Source organism: Rhinoraja longicauda, chromosome 36, assembly GCF_053455715.1.
Source record: "Rhinoraja longicauda isolate Sanriku21f chromosome 36, sRhiLon1.1, whole genome shotgun sequence".
Taxonomy (NCBI): Eukaryota; Metazoa; Chordata; class Chondrichthyes; order Rajiformes; family Arhynchobatidae; genus Rhinoraja; species Rhinoraja longicauda.
In genome coordinates this window covers 2,251,149-2,267,701 of record NC_135988.1, presented here as the reverse complement: position 1 = coordinate 2,267,701, position 16,553 = coordinate 2,251,149, and the positions used below count along the sequence as shown (strand labels likewise).

The window sequence follows — 16,553 nt, the reverse complement described above, 5'->3', positions numbered from 1 at the left end:
TCTCTCTGTTCAACAACAGTCCAGGACCTTATTGCATAGGTCCTTCTCTGCAAAATGCACCATCTCACAATTATCGGAATTAAAGTCCATCTGCCGTTCCTTAGCCTATTGACCCAGTTTATAAAATTCCGTTGAAATCCTAGATATCCTTTTTAACTGCACACTATACTACCAATTTCAGTATCATCTTCGAAGTTACTGATCATTCTCATCGGCATTATCACCCTGGTCCCGCGGTAAAGGTTCCCCTTTAAATTTACTTCCAGGTCCATCGTTCCTGCAGCATTTCTGTCCCGGAACATTGAGCTACGTGTCCTGATGCCATGAACCACGTAATGAGCTATTGTATGCCATTCCCATGTTTCAACCCAATTCCCGAATTCCCCTGTCAGTCCGGCATTCAAATAAATGCAGGTTAAACCATCAAACCATTCTCCTTCGAGACCTTCTCTCCAGAGATGCTGCCTGTCCTGTGAGTTACTCCAGCATCTTGTGTCTATGTTCGGTTTAAACTAGCACCTGCAGTTCCTTTCCGCACAGACCATTCTCGTTCCCTGCCATGTACCTGCAAGAACTGTCTGCCAAACCTGTTTGCGTGAACGTGTACTTGGCTCAACCTTCTTATCTGCCTCACCACTGATTTGTGTCCCATAGCCCAAACAGACTAATTTGACCCACCTATGTCGCCTAAAACATCACCTATTCATGTTCTCCAGAGGTGCTGCCTGACCAGCTAAGTTACTCCAGCATTTTGTGTCTTTTTTGTGAACCAATATACTTGTTAATGAGGGGAATCATCACAGAAGAATCCTGATCTCTCTGCCTATCCCCTCTGTCTTCCCCGGTGTTCACCCTCTCAAAAGGCAAGATTGTAGGGTTGAGAGGGATAGATCCGCCACGATTGAATGGCAGAGTAGACTCGATGGGCCATATCGCCTAATTCTGCTCGTGTGACTTGGTTCTGTACGAGTGAGGTTGTGGCTCACAAATCTGATTCTGTTTTTTGAGGACGCGACCAAAACAGTCGATGAAGGCAGAGCTGTAGGTGTTGTATACATGGCTTTCAGTAAGGCATTCGGGAAGGTTCCACATGGTAGGCTGCTGTGGAAGGTTAGATCCCATGGGACAGCTGAATGAATAGAAAATTGGCTTCATGGAAGGAAGCAGAGGCTGTCGGTATACACAATATCACATCCAACTGACCATTGGAAAACAGAATTTAACAAATACTTGTAAATTAATTAATAAATTAATACTGCATTTTGTCGATTATTTCCCAATTATCGTCAGTTCTCTCGCTAGTTTCGAAGACAATTGAAAACATTCTAAATGCTCAATCGAAATGGTTGAGAATCAAAACAAAACTGCAGATCATGGAAGTACGAAATAAACAGAAAAATGCCAGAAACACTCAGAATGTCAGGCACCCTGCCGAGATTTAGCAATAATGTTCACATTTCAGGTTGAATTCTCTTCTTCAGGTCTGAGAAGAAGAGAAAATAATCCGTCTTAAATTTCAGGTTGAGGGCAGAAGAGATTTGGCCTGAAATCACCTGTGCATCGCTGCTAGAGTGCATGTGGACTCCTCTGTCAGAGTGAAGTTTGGGAGCGCGAGCAAATCATGCCAGGAGATACAAGGAATTGCAGATGATGGTTTGTACAAAAACACACAAGAGTGCTGGCGTAACTCAGCAGGTCAAGCAGCATCTCTGGAGAACATGGATAGTGACATTTCACGAGTTCATTAGTCACAGGAGCAGAATTAGGCCATTAAGCCCATCTAGTCTATTCCACCACGCAATCATGGCTGGTTTATGTTTCTATCTCAACGCCAATCTCCTGCCTTCTCCCCATAAACATTGACATCCTTACTAATCAAGAATCTATCAATTTCCGCTTTAAAGAAACACAATCACTTGGCCTCCATAACCTTCTGTGGCGATGCATTCCACAGGTTCTCCACACCGACCAAAACAATTCCTCTTCATCTCCTTTCTCTTGTGAGTAAATTTGGGCCCCATATCTGAGGAATGTGCTGGCTCTGGAGAGAGGTTTTGGACCTCTGTCCAGAGGTTTACAAGAATGATTCCAGGAATGAGTGGGTTAGCATATGATCAGCGTTTGACATTACTGGGCTCAACTCGCTGGAGTTTAGAAGGTTGAGGGGGGACCTCATTGAAACTTACAGAATAATGAAAAGCATAGATAGAGTGGATGTGGAAAGGATGTTTCCACTGATGGGAGAGTCTAGGACTCGGGATCATAGTCTCAGAATTAAAGGGCGCTCTTTTAGAAAGGTGAAGAGGAACTTTTTTAGTCAGAAGGTAGTTAATCTGTGGAACCTATTGCCCCTCTGCACCTCCGAGTTCTGAATCCTCTCCCAATTTAGAAAATAATGGAGGCCAAGTCAGTGGATATTTCTAAGGCAGAGATATACATATTCTTGATTAGAATGGGTGTCAAAGGTTATGGGGAGGAAGCAAGAAAATAGGATTAGGAGACAGAGATCAGCCATGATTGAATGGCGGAGTGGACTCGATGGGCCAAATAGCCTAATTTTACTCTTATAACTTGTGAGCTTGTAAAAGATGCATTTGCTTGTTCTGAGGTTGCACCCTCTAGTCCTGTGCACTCCCAGTAACGGAAACATCCTCTACATATCCACTCTATCCTGGTCTTTCAAGCTTCACTGAGGTCCCCCTCCTCCTTCTAAACTCCAGCGAGTATAGGCACAATGCCATCAAACGCTCATCATATTTTAACCCAATCATATTTTAACCCGATCATTCTCTAAAACCTTCCCTGGACCATCACCAAAGCCAGCATATCCCTCCTCAGTTATGGGTCCCGAAACGGTTCACCATTCCCAAATGGGGTCTGACCAGTGCTTTATAAAGCATAAGCATTACATCCTTGATTTTATACTCTGATCCTCAAAATAAATGCGAATATTCTTTTTACCTTCCTTACTATTGATTCAATTTGCAAATTAATCTTTTGGGAAACTTGCACCAGCACTCACAAGTCCCTCTGCACCTCCGAGTTCTGAATCCTCTCCCAACTTAGAAAATAGTCTACGCCTTTATTCTCACTAACAAAGTGCATGACTGCACATTTTGCGATACTGTATTCCATCTGCCACTTCTTTGCCCATTCTTCCAACTTGTCAAAGTCCTTCTGCAGACCCTCTGCTTCCTCTACACTACCTGTCCCTCCACCAGTCATCTGCAAACGTGGTCACCAAGCCTTTAATTCCCTCATACAAATCATTGATATACAACATGAAGAGCAGTGGCCCGAACACCTGCCCATGCGGAACACCACTACTTAGCTTCTGCCAACCAGAAAGCCCACTTTATTCACACTCTTTGCCTTCTGCCATTCAGCCAACCTTCTATCCATGCCTAGTATCTTCCCTCTAATACCATGGGCTCTCACCCTCTCATCCTCAAAGGCCTTCTGAAAATCCAGGTAAACAACATCCACTGACCTCCTTTGGCTATTCTGTTATTTAATTCCTCAAAGAATTCCAACAGATTCAGCAGGCAAGACCTCTCTTTCACAAACCCATGCTGAATAATGCCAATTTTATCATATGCCTCTAAGTACTCAGAAATTTAATCCTAACTAAAGGACTCTAAAATCCTACTAAACACTGAGTCTTTCACTTTGCTTCCTTCCTGAATAGTGAGATACATTTGCAATTTCCCAGTCCTCTGGGATGACTCCCGACTCCAGTGATTCTTGAAAGATTACCACTAATGCCTCCACAATCCCCGAAACTACCCCATTCAGAACCCTGGGATGTCGTCCACCAGGTACAGGTAACGTATCTACATCAGACCTTTCAGCTTCCCAAGCATATTCTCTTCAGCAATAGCAACTCCACTAACTCTGTCCCCTAACTCTCTTGAATTTCAGGCACATTGCTGGTGTCTTCAGCTGTGAAGACAGATGCAAAATATTTATTCAGTTCATCTGCCATTTCTTCATTTCCCATTACTACTTCTTCAGCATCATTTTCCAAATGTCCAATGTCCTCCCTTGCATTTATTTTATTCCTAACTAGACCAAGTGGACCCGTTGGGCCCAAACTCCTGCATTGGTGCAGCACCCTCTCCTCCCACTCTCCCCCTCCCATCCCCCCCACCCTCCCTCCCTCCTCCCTCCCCTTCCCCCTCTCCCATCCATCCCCTGCCCCCCTCTCTCCACCCCCTCCCTCCATTCCCCCTCCCCCCACTCACCCACTCCATCCCCCTCAAACCTCCTTATTCCTCCCTCCCCCTCTCTCCCCCACTCTCCTCCTTCCCTTCCGCCTGCCAGCCCAGGCGGCCGTCATTGGTGGAGAGCGGGGGAGGGGGATGTTCAGTGCGGTGGGTCTCCCACTATTGCTGCCCCGATGCCGCTGGACTCTGGGCGGCGTGGGGAAGGCGCTGAGCCGGACAGAGAGTAGAGGCGACGGGGGAGCCGAGGGCAGGCCCAGGCCTCGGCCTCCACCAACGCCCGGCCTCACCGCCGCTGCTGCTGCTGCCACCTTTCCACCTGAGGTTCGCGGTTACTCGGTCACGTCCAGGTCCAGGCCCAGGCTCCGGCTGCTTCCCCCAGCACCGGGCCTGGCTCTCCTGCCCCCAAGAGACAGGCAGCTGAGCCCTGCTCGCACCCGAGATCAATGGGCCCCAGCTGCACTGGCACGGATGCGTTTGTTCTGCGCATGCGCGGATGCAGCGGCCATCTTACGTAAGTACCAGATCAACATGGCCCCAACTGCGCATGCAGTTTTTTAAACTATAAAATATGAATAACTTTAACAATATAACACCAATTTGAATGAAACTTCATCCATAGCACCACAGGACAATGGTGCGTAAGGTGGGCCTAAAATTGTTGTGCTATCGTGTACCGTTTTGGCTGTAGATCAGGAACAAACAAACAAACAAATAAGGGTTTTAGTATATAGATATATTTAAAGAGACCTTTGCTTCCTCTTTTATATTATTGGCTACCATACCTTCATATTTCATCTTTATATAATATTGCCTTTTTAGTTACCTTCTGTTGGTCTTTAAAAACTAACCATTCTTCATGCTTCCACGTAATCTTGGCAAAATTGTATGCCTTCGCTTTTAGTTTTATGCTGCTTTTGACTTCCGTTGTCGCCTCACTCTTTCCTTAAAATCTTTCTTCTTCTTTGGGATGGAAAGATCCTGTGTCTTCCAAATTATCCCAGAAACTCCCACCATTGTTGCTCCACTAACTATCCTGCTAGGATCTCTTTCAACTTTAGCCAGCTCCTCCCTCATGCCTCCAAAGTTACGTTTACACAACATTAATTTGGTTTAGTTTAGAGATACAGTGCAGAAACAGGCCTTTCGGCCCACCGAGTCCTCGCCAACAGCGATCCCCGCATATTAACACTGCCGTACACATACTAGGGACAATTTACATTTACCAAGCCAATTAACCTACAAACCTGTACATCTTTGGAGCGTGGGAGGAAACCGAAGATCTCGGACAAAACCTACACGGTCACAGGGAGAACATACAAACTCCATAGACAGCACCCATAGTCGGGATCGAACCCGGGTCTCTGGTGCTGAGACCGTTGCTGGATCTCACCGTCAGGCAGCAACTATGCTACTGTGCCGCCCACTTGATTGCGCTACCGACACATACCGGTGATAATAGATACATCGGATTTCATCCTCCACTTCTGAAACTGCAGGTTGAATTTTATCATATTGTGCTCATGATCTTCAAAGGATAACTTTACCTTAAACTCTCTGATCTAATCTGGCTCATTACACAACACCAAATCCAGAATTGCCTTTACTTTCCACTACAAGCTGCTCAATGAAGCTATCTCAAAGGCTCTCCACAAACTCCCTCCCTTGAGGTGCAGTACCAACCTGATTTCCCAGTCTACCTGCATATTGCATCCCCCATGACCACTGTAACGTTTGCAGCTCCAGGTGTGGACTCCTGTATATCGGCGAGACTCTTTGGCCCTTAAAGCCTCCAACCTAATCGTTCCCCAGGCCTGCATGGCCCGATTTTATCTTCTCCCCAAAATCCACAAATAGAATGTTCTGGCAGACCAGAACATTTCTGCTTTTTCATGTCCCACCGAATTAATTTCCATATACCTCAACTCCATCTCCCCAATCCATCCGTACCTATTTCCAAGACACCTCACATGCTCTTCGTCTCTTCAGTGACTTCTGTTTTCCAGGCCCCCTCTCCCTCATCTTTACCATGGATGTCCAGTCACTCTACACCGCCACCTCCCACCAGGAAGGTCTTAAAGCCCTCCGTTTCTTCCACAATCGCAGAATTAGCTAATTCCCGTCCACTAATACTCTCCGCCTAGCAGAGCTCGTCCTTACCCTCAACAACCTCTCCTTTGACTCTTCGCACTCTCCAAATCCAAGGCATAGCTATGGGCACCCGCATGGGCCTCAGCTATGCCTGCCTCATTGTAGGGTACATCGAACAATCACTGTCCCAGGTGTAGACTGGCCCTATCCCCGAACTCTACCACCGCTACATTGATGACTGCATCGGTGCTGCCTCCTGCATCCATGCAGAACTCACTGACTTCATCAATTTCACGACTAATTTCCATCCTGCTCTCAAATTCACTTGGACCATCGCCGCCATCTCCCTACCATTGCTGGGTCTCACCGTCTCCATCAAAGGAGACAGACTATTGACCAACATCTACTACAAACCTACTGACTCCCATAGCTATCTAGAATCCACTTCTTCCCACCCTGCTTCCTGTAAAGACTCTATCCCCTACTCCCAATTCCACCATCTGTGTCGCATCTGCACCCAGGATGAGGTTTTCCATACTAGGAAATAGGGGAGTTCCATTCTTCAATTATAGATGAGGCTCCCCCTCCTCCTATTCGTAACAAGGACAGAGTCCCCATTATCCTCACCTTCCACCCCATCAGCCGTCGCATACAGCATATCATCCTCCAACACTTTCGCCACCTCCAACGGGATCCCGCTACTGGCCACATCTTCCCATCTCCATTCCTTTCTGCCTTCCGCAGAGACCGTTCCCTCTGCAGCTCCCTGATCAACTTGACCCTTCCCACCCAAACCACCCACCCCCCAGGTACTTTCCCCAGCAACCACAGGAGATGCAATACCTGTCCCTTTACCTCCCCCCTTGACTCCATCCAAGGACCCCAACAGTCTTTCCAGGTGAGGCAGAAGTTCACCTGCACCTCCTCCAACCTCACCTACTGCATCCACTGTTCCAGGTATCAACTTCTGTACTTCGGCGAGACCACGCGCTGGCTTGGCGATCGTTTCGCTCAACACCTCTGCTCAGTCCGCCTGAACCTCCCAGATCTCCAGGTTGCTCAGCACTTCAACTCGCCCTCCCATTCCCAATCTGACCTTTCTGTCCTGGGCCTCCTCCATTGTCAGAGTGAGGCCCAGCGCAAATTGGAGGAACAGCACCTTATATTTCGCTTGGGTAGCTTACACCCCAGCAGTATGAACATTGACTTCTCTACCTTCAAATAGCCCTTGCTTTCCCTCACTCTCCAACCCCTCCCCAGTTCTCTCACCAGTCTTACTGTTTCCGACTACATTCTGTCTCTATCCCGCCCACTCCCCTGAAATCAGTCTGAAGAAGGGTCTCGACCCGAAACGTCACCTATTCTTTCTCTCCAGAGATACTGCCTGCCCTGCTGAGTTACTCCAGCATTTTGTGTCTACCTTCGGCGAGACCAAGTGCAGGCTAGGCGATTGTTTCGCTGAATACCTCCGCTCAGTCCGCCTAAACTTACCTGATCTCCCAGCTGCTCAACACTTTAACTCCCACTGCACCCACACTGATTTTTCTGTCCTTGGCCTCCTTGATTGTCAGAGTGAGGCCCAGCGCAAATTGGAGGAACAGCATCTCATGTTTTGCTTGGGCAGCTTACTCCCCAACGGTATCAACATTGGCTTCTCTAACTTCAATCAGCCTTTGCTTTCCTTCTTTCTCCATCCTTTCCCCTTCCCAGTTCACCGACCAGTCTTACTGTCTCTGACTTCATTTTATCTTTGTGCTGCCCACTCCCCTGACATCAGTCTGAAGAAGGGTCTCGACCCGAAGTCACCCATTCCTTCTCTCCAGAGATGCTGCCTGTCGCGCTGAGTTACTCCCGCACTTTGTGTCTACCATTGTAACACTGTCTTTCTTGTATCACCTGATGTCATTTGTACCCTCAATCCTGGCTATTGTCCAGAGTCGATATAACCCCCATCAGGTCCCTGTTACCCTTGCAGTTTGTTAGCTCTACCCACAAGGATTCTATATCTTCTGATCCTATGTCCTCCCTTGCTGAGGACTGAATTTCATTCCTTCCCAGAAGAGCTACCCCACACCCTCTGCCCACCTGTCTGTCATTTGGATAGGATGTGTAACATTGGATATTCCATTCCCAGCTCTGATCCTCTTTCATCCACATCTATATGATGCCCACAATGTCATACCTATCAACTTCCATCTGAGCTAGAAGCTCATCCACTTTGTTCCATATAATATCATATCATATCATATCATATCATATCATATCATATATATACAGCCGGAAACAGTGGCATTCACTACCCTTCTTCTCACATTGGTCCCCATTTTGTCTGACCTTGGACTCTGATCCCTTCTTAAACTTTCTGCCCTCTTACTTCTAGACTCTTCAGCATTTCCTCCTACAATTTCCCTCCCTTTAGCTTCATCCATACATTTCCAATTTGTTAACTCCTCCCCTTACTCCCATTATTTACGGCCTAGTTATGTGCTTCCCCAGGACCCTGGTACCGGCAGGGTTCAAGTGGGGTCCGGGTGAGAATTTACTTCAATGGAGCCAAATGACTCAACAAAGAACTGCAGATTGACACAAAAAGCTGGAGTAACTCAGCAGGACAGGCAGCATCTTGGAGAGAAGGAATGGATGACCAAGGGTCGTGACCCGAAAGGTCACCCATTCCTTCTCTCCAGAGATGCTGCCTGTCCTGCTGTTACTCCAGCTTTTTGTGTGATATTCAAATGACTCATCTGTTGACTTCTCAACATCTTTCTATCATCTAAAAGGCAGCGTTCAGGAATGTCCAGCAAGGCTTCCATGGGTCAACTCTGATAATACTCAGGAAGTTTGAGAATAATCAGGCGAAAGCAGTTCACTTACTGACTCCATCTAAAAGGCAGCTTGAGAATAATCAGGCGAAAGCAGCAGTACTGACTCCATATCCAGCACCATAACCATTTCCTCCAGCACATTATTCGTTCATTCTCTCTGTGACCGCGACATTTTATTGCGGTACTCAGCCTGAACGAATTGCATTGCACTTTCTCTGCTGAGTTACTGAAGGCGCAGACCTTCCATAGAAACATAGAAAATAGGTGCAACAGTAGGTTATTTTGCCATTCGAGCCAGCGCCGCCATTCAATATGATCATGGCCGCTCATCCAAAATCAGTATCCCATTCCTGCTTTTCCCCCATATCCCTTGATTCTGTTAGCCCTTAGAGCTAAATCTAACTTTCTCTTGAAAAACATCCAGTGAATTGGCCTCCACTGCCTTCTGAGGCAGAGAATTACACAGATTCACAACACTCTGGGTGAAAAGGTTTTTCCTCATTACAGTCCTAAATTGCCTCCCCCTTATTCTTAAACTGTGACCCATGGTTCTGGACTCTCCCAACATAAGGAACATTTTTCTTGCATCTAGCCTGTCCCTGTTCGTCGGACACAGGGGACCGCAGGCCGGGAAGGGGGAGCTGCTGTGCTGGCCCCTGCTCGTCTGCCGGAGAGCAGAGATCGAGAGGAGCCAGTGATGTTCGGGCAAGGAGTGAGGCCAGTTGGAAAGGAAAGGAGAGGGGACCAGGGTCTGTCCTACCCCGCCCTCGTGATCGGCTGCGGGAGGCACCTGGGGAACAAAGGACGAGTGAAGAGAGTGGCGTGGCGTCCAAGGAAGGAGACGTCTGGAGGCCAGTAGCAGCCTGGGACTTGCCTGGAACAGGCACCGCTCGGTGTTTCTTGGCCCCGGTTATTGTACCGGGTGAGAGTATTTAATGCTCCCGGTTGTACGTGTTTAATTAAAACCAGTGTGATGTCCAGAACTGAAATTTGATTCCAATCGCAAAGGGATAAAACCGACAGACACTGGATTTAATTTCACACCACTCGCCGCGGGCGGTCAGTCCGAATAATGTACTCCCGGGGCATCGCGGAAAGTCATCAACCGCGGAACGAAGAGAGAAAATGCTGATGTTTACCTTCGCAGATAACGCCGGCATCGTTGGAGTTTGTGAGGCCAGTGGGCCCCCATTCCGCAGATTCACACTCCCGCAGAGCGGCCTCGCTCCCGTTGCACCGAACACGCACTATCACGACGGGTCCGAACCATTGTCCAAAGTGAGCTCCGCCCGGAGCTCCCACCGCGGCGCCGCAGCCCAGCTCCCGACACACCACAGCCGCGTCCTGCAGGTCCCAGCCCTCATCATACACAGTCCCCCAGTTCCTTTCGTAGTAAACCTCCACTCTCCCGGCGCATGGACTGCCCCCGTTCACCAGCCTCAACTTCACGGTTTCTGAAAGAAAAAATCATAAAACAGAAGAACAAACGTGACCGCTGGTTTGAGCCGCGGGTCAGTCACACACTACGCTCCCAGCCACCCCGAGCTCCAACCATTCAAAGTCCACATGTACCACGGAATAATCAACGGGAGCGGTAGGCTGTGGCAGACCCCGAATGAACTGTTAACAATGTCAACAATATGCAGTAAGCTGCTAACCGTCCGGAGAACCAGGTTCACTCGGTCATTCCCGGGGAGATGGCGGCGCCCGGGAGACAGGATGAGCTCCGGACACAAAGTGCTGAAGTAACTCAGCGGGCACCCACCCATGTTCTCCTGAGATGCTGCCTGTCCCGCCGAGTTATTACACTTTGTGTTTAAAAAAAAAACTAGCATCTACAGTTCCTTGTGTCTCCAAGGTCAGCGGCAGGTTCGTTTTCATTCTCGGGAGAGCGGCTGATGAGCTGCGCGGGTCAGTGCCCCGCTGGACTCAAAGCTCATGTGACGGGCAGTGGGACCCAAAACGTGTACGAGGTTTGAAGGCATTCCTGGAGTTGGACGCCAAAGGTGAAAGATCCGGACTGGGTCTCCACGCGACACGTGTCTCGGCGCTCAAAGGTGGGGTGAGCAGTGGGAACATGCCTGGAACCGGGAACAATGTCAACAGAGTCGATCCCCCACACTGCGCGCTTCAGGGACATTACTGCCTGACCTGCTGAGTTACTCCAGCATTTTGTGAATAAATAAATTACTGATCATCACTCCGTCTGCAGACGGCAGTCACCTCGCAAGTAGCATTAAAGGTCTTCAGTAACAATCTGTCAGTAGCCGCACTCTTAACGCACTGAAAGTTAAGCGAGGTTACCTGAAGGGTCCGCCTGACCATCCCCAGGGCGGCCTGAAATGAGAAATAAAGAATGAGATTTGGCTGTGTGATGGGGTTGGGATGTGGGAGCGAATGGGGAGACGGGCACCTCATTAATGAAACCATCACCGGAAAATGTCCCGACAGTATGAACGCTACTGTCAGGAGCTCTGTCAAGAGAGTTTTTTAAACTGTCAGATGTGCCGAACACAGAAAAAATAATGAGGGGCAATGTTCAGAACCGTTACAGAAGCGTTGTTTCACCTTCCCATCTGCTTTTTTCGATGTTCCTGTAAAAGAGTATTAGCAGTCAGAAAATCCTATCGTGTCTTTTTTGCAATGAAATTTAATTTTAGATCTACAGACATATGGGCACAATTTACCGATGTGGTAAATTTGGTCCATGCCGACCAGATTGTCCCATCTAAGCAAGTTCAATTTGCCCACATTTTGCCCACGTTCCTCTAAAACAGGGGCCTCTAAACCTTTCAGCATGGGGGCCACATTATATATTTGGCACATTTTTGCGGGCCGTAGGAAAAAAATAAAGTGTGAGTTTTATAAATTTAATGAACTAAAAAATTTTTTTTAGACTAGGTAACGTTAAATTAGATTAGGAAAGGTTAAACTAGGTTAGGTTGGATTAGGTTAGTTTACATTAGGTTTATATGGCAACAAGTAAATAATATTCAATTATTAAAAAGAGCTTGAAATATTGGGATATATATATACCGTAGATATACAATTATTTTTAAAACAGAAAAAATACAGTGACCACCACTGGCGGAGAGAGAGAGGAGAGAGAGGGAGGGGAAGAGAAAGTGGGGGGGGGGGGGAGAGAGAATGGGGGGGGGAAGAGAGAATGGGGGGGGAGAGAAAGTGGGGGGGAGAGAGTGGGGGAGAGAGTAGGGGGAGAAAGAGAGTGGAGGGGCGAGAGAGTAGGGCGAGAGAGAGAGTAGGGGGAGAGAGAGGGGAGAGAGAGAGGGGGAGAGAGTTGGAGGGGTGAAGAGAGTCGGGATAGAGGGAGCAGCGGGTGAGAGCGGGAAGGGTCAGGGCGCCACTTGCGGGTGCTGCTCCCTCCCTCCCTCTCTCTCCCCTCTCCCTCTCTCCCAGAGCCTGCGAGATCTGCGCCGCTCCTTCACTCACTTCCCCGGCCCCGTCTCCCGCTAACGCTTTCTTTTTGATTGAGTTTATAAAATAAATCACAACCAAAACCGTGAACACTGAGAAACTGTACGATCGACTGAACATGGTACTAAATAGAAGTGTCAAGGAGGTGAAGATAGACACAAACAGCTGGAGTAACTCAGCGGGACAGGCAGCATCTCTGGAAAGAAGGAATAGGTGACGTTTCGGGTCGAGACCCTTCTTCAGGCAATGAGGTGGATGGGGATGGAGAAACAACAGCTGAATATATGCCTGAATTTATCTCTAAAGCTTCAAATGAGATAAATCTTCAAAACAAAGAGGTAAAACTCTGAAACACTCAACAGAGAAGGTAGCATCCGTGGAAAGAGAAACAGAGGTGAATTGTGTTCTGCTTTTCTTTCCACAAATTCTGTACATCAGTCCCAACGTAAACTGTTTTACTTTCCTCAGAAGCTGCTGCCCCGCCGAAGGTTCTGTTTACACCCCTCTCTCTCTCTCTCATTATGCATTTAACACGAGGTATATGAAGGAGATAAAATATCAAGGTGAAATTTGTTACGGAAATCTGCATTGAACTTTTAACCAAAATAAAAATTGCAACATCTCACCTAAACACCATGGAGAATGCAAAAATGCCCCGAGAAATAAATGTGTCGCCACTAATAGCCGGATACACGTAGGGGCAAACTGAAAAATCCGTTAATATATAATGTGACGCATTTGAAGATCATTGACAGAAAATTAAACTCCACCATTGTGTGAAAATGTCAGCGTCAATGTCCATCGAAGTGAGTGTTCAATTACTAAATTAATGCTAATTTTAACAGTGTTCATTCTACATCAGGATGATATTTAATGATAGAAAATTAATAAAACCTTTCCAACAACACGATGCTAACTACATTTATAGTAATTAGTTTATTACTACATTTATAGTAGTAACTACATTTATAGTAGTTAGTAGCTCAGTTCACAGTATGACATGGTGGATTAAAAAAGCTGCAACTGATCACTTTCAGCGATAGGAATCTGTGTGCGGCTTCAGTCGGCAACAGCTGCAGCTTTGGACGCTGCTCACCTCAGGAGTTTATACTCTCCGGACTCCGATGTACTCTGTCCCAACAGTAACTGCCCTCTACCTCTGATAAATTTAGATTAATAATCTGTTTAGAATGGTAGTACGCAAGACCAGTGGCTTGCGGGTTGGCTGATATGTGGTTGAAGAAAAGTCCCGTGAATGCAATTTCACATTTAAATCTGTTTGACAAAAATCTGAATGGGAAGTTAAATGTGTTAATCTTGTGTAAACCACCATCTGCAGGCCCTCGTGTCTCCATTCGGAGATAAATATTTTCTGACCGACATCTATAAATACAATCAAACAGATAAACTGAAGTTAGCCGTTCATAGAAAAGGCAGGACGTGGAGCAGGTCGAAGCACACTGAAGAAAGTATCGGTATTTCATTAAACGCTACTGAATATTCTGCAGAAAATTCAAATTGGGGGAATCGATTTCAAAGGAAAGAAATTGTAAAGTTTGCCGAAAGTCTACTCTGCCTCTGATGGAGTTTATAAAATAAATCTTAACCAAAACGTGAACATTGACAAACTATACGATCGATTGAACGTGGCATTAAATAGAAGTGTCAACGAGAGGGACGGGGATTGAGAAACAACAGCTGAATATATGCCTGAATTTATCTAGAAAGCAGCAAATGGGAGAAATCTTCAAAACAGAGGTAAAACTCTGAAACACTCAGAGTAGGCAGCACCCGTAGAAAAAGAAACAGGTGATTAGTGTTCTGCTTTTATTTCCACACATTCTGTCCATCAGTCCCAACATAAACTGTTTTTCTTTCCTCAGAAGCTGCTGCCCCGACGAAGGTTCTGTTTACACATCTGTCTCTCTCTCTCATTATACGAGGTAGATGAAGGAGATAAAACATCAAGCTGAAAATTGTCACGGAAATCTGCACTGAACTTTTAAGCTGAATCGAACAAGTGAAAAGCAATTTAAAGAAGTTTGCAACATGTTACTAACTGCGATTCTCCACATAAACAGAATGGAGAATGCAAAAATGCCCGGAGAAAAATGTGTTGCTGCTTATCGCCGGACCCACATTTATCCGTCTGGATAAATCTTTCGTTTATTTATTTATTTTTATGTTTTCTTTACTCTATAAAGCGTCTTTGAGTTTCCAGAAAAGCGCTATATAAATTAAATGTATTATTATTATTATTATTATTATCATAGGGGCAAACTGAAAACTCAGTTTAAATATTACACGTTTGAAGATAATTGAAAGCAAATTAAACTCCACCACTGTGGCAATGTCGGTGTCAATGTCCATCGAAGTGAGTGTTTAAGATCAATGACAAAATTAATGTTAATTTTAGCAGTGTTCATTCTGCATCGGGATGAATTTTAATGATGAAAAATTAATAAACGCTTTCCAACAACACGATACTAACTGCATTTTATACATTTGCTCCGCTCACTCTGTGACATGGTGGATAATAAAAGCTGCAACTGATCACGATCAGCGACAGGTATTTGTGCGCGGCTTCAGTCAGCAACAGCTGCAGCTTTGGATACTGTTCACCCTCACGGAGTTTATACTCTCCGGACTCCGATGTACTCTGTCCCAACAGTAACCGCCCGATACCTCTGATGAATTCAGATTAATAATCGCTTTCTGAATTGCGGTACACAAGGCCCGCGTCTTGCGGGTTGACTGATCAGTGACGGAAGAAAATTCCCGTGGATGAAATTTAACGTTCAAATCTGTTTGACCAAAATCGGAATGGGAAGTTAAATGTGTTAATCTTGGCGAAATTATCCAACACACACTACTCCGACTGAATACACAACGCGTTACCCAAGGGCTCAATTAGCAAACATTAGAAAACAACTAATTAATTATAAAAATAAATACCACACTTGAATAGTCCACTTCTCCCGTTATAAATTTGAAGTAAATGAGCACATTTTCTCATTCACTCTGCTCATTCATCTGCTCCATTATCTAATCTGGACAGGTGGAAATTGCACAGATATTTTTCATCAATTTAATAGATCACTATTTTTTCATCACAACATTTAGAGATAAGCCACAAAGTGCTGGAGTAACTCAGCGGATCAGACAGCAACAGTTTGAAGAAGGATCCCGACCCGAAAGGTTATCGATCCAAGTTCGCCAGAGAAGCTGCCGGTCCCGCTGTGTTATTCCAGCAAATTGTCTTCTTTCGTAAAGCAGCATCTGCGGGCCCTTACGTCTCCATTCAGCGGGGGGGGGGGGGGGGGGGGGGGGGGGGATTCTACTACCCACACTCCAGACACCACAACGTTCAATTACGTAGCTATACAGACACGGGAATATAAGAGTATAATAATATCACGTTAATTGATCACCGAATACTTTCAACATTCTCAATGGACTCACAGTTCCAAATCTGCACTACAATCAACATCAAGAAGGACCGCAGCATTCTCCCAACGGCCAATTGCAGCGATGACACCAGAACTTCAACTGAATCCCCACTACGGGCATAGAATGGTCTCTCCAAAATCTTCTGACACACTCACGTATCTGAGGGTTAATTCTTTGATAACTGTTTTCATAGTAACTGATGTTTCTCTCCAAACAACCAATAGGTTTTGACCGAAGTAAGGCGTGAACTGCAGTCTGCTCTAATGCACCAATGAGAAAGAACCTGCCCATTAATGGTTTCATCGGTTCTATTTTATTTCTTCCGCCTTCTCTTGAAAAACCAACGACCTCATTGAATCTGGAAGGGAAACGAGTCACCTGCAACCAAGAAGCATACAGTTGAAGAAGCTTACCGTCAGAGAGAAGATGGCTTATCCCATTGCCCACAGTGCGATCCAGACCATGTGGGTGCTCTTCTTATTTCCATCGTCCCACCACCAGGTGCTTTGGCAATTTGCAAACAGTTCAG

At 46.2% G+C, this 16,553-nt stretch overlaps 1 protein-coding gene across 1 annotated transcript in view; it reads right to left on the bottom strand.

Moving 5' to 3' along the window:
• The window catches only part of LOC144610251 (scavenger receptor cysteine-rich domain-containing protein DMBT1-like), a 40,535-nt gene extending 24,208 nt beyond the window's left edge, over positions 1-16,327 (bottom strand). The window contains exons 1-4 of the mRNA XM_078428842.1: positions 16,180-16,327; positions 15,260-15,378; positions 11,341-11,476; positions 10,279-10,593 (exon numbers count right to left, since the gene is read on the bottom strand). Of these exons, the coding sequence (XP_078284968.1) occupies positions 10,279-10,593; positions 11,341-11,476; positions 15,260-15,378; positions 16,180-16,327 (718 nt within the window). The remainder of the gene's footprint in view (positions 1-10,278; positions 10,594-11,340; positions 11,477-15,259; positions 15,379-16,179) is intronic.
• Between the last annotated feature and the right edge of the window lie 226 nt (positions 16,328-16,553).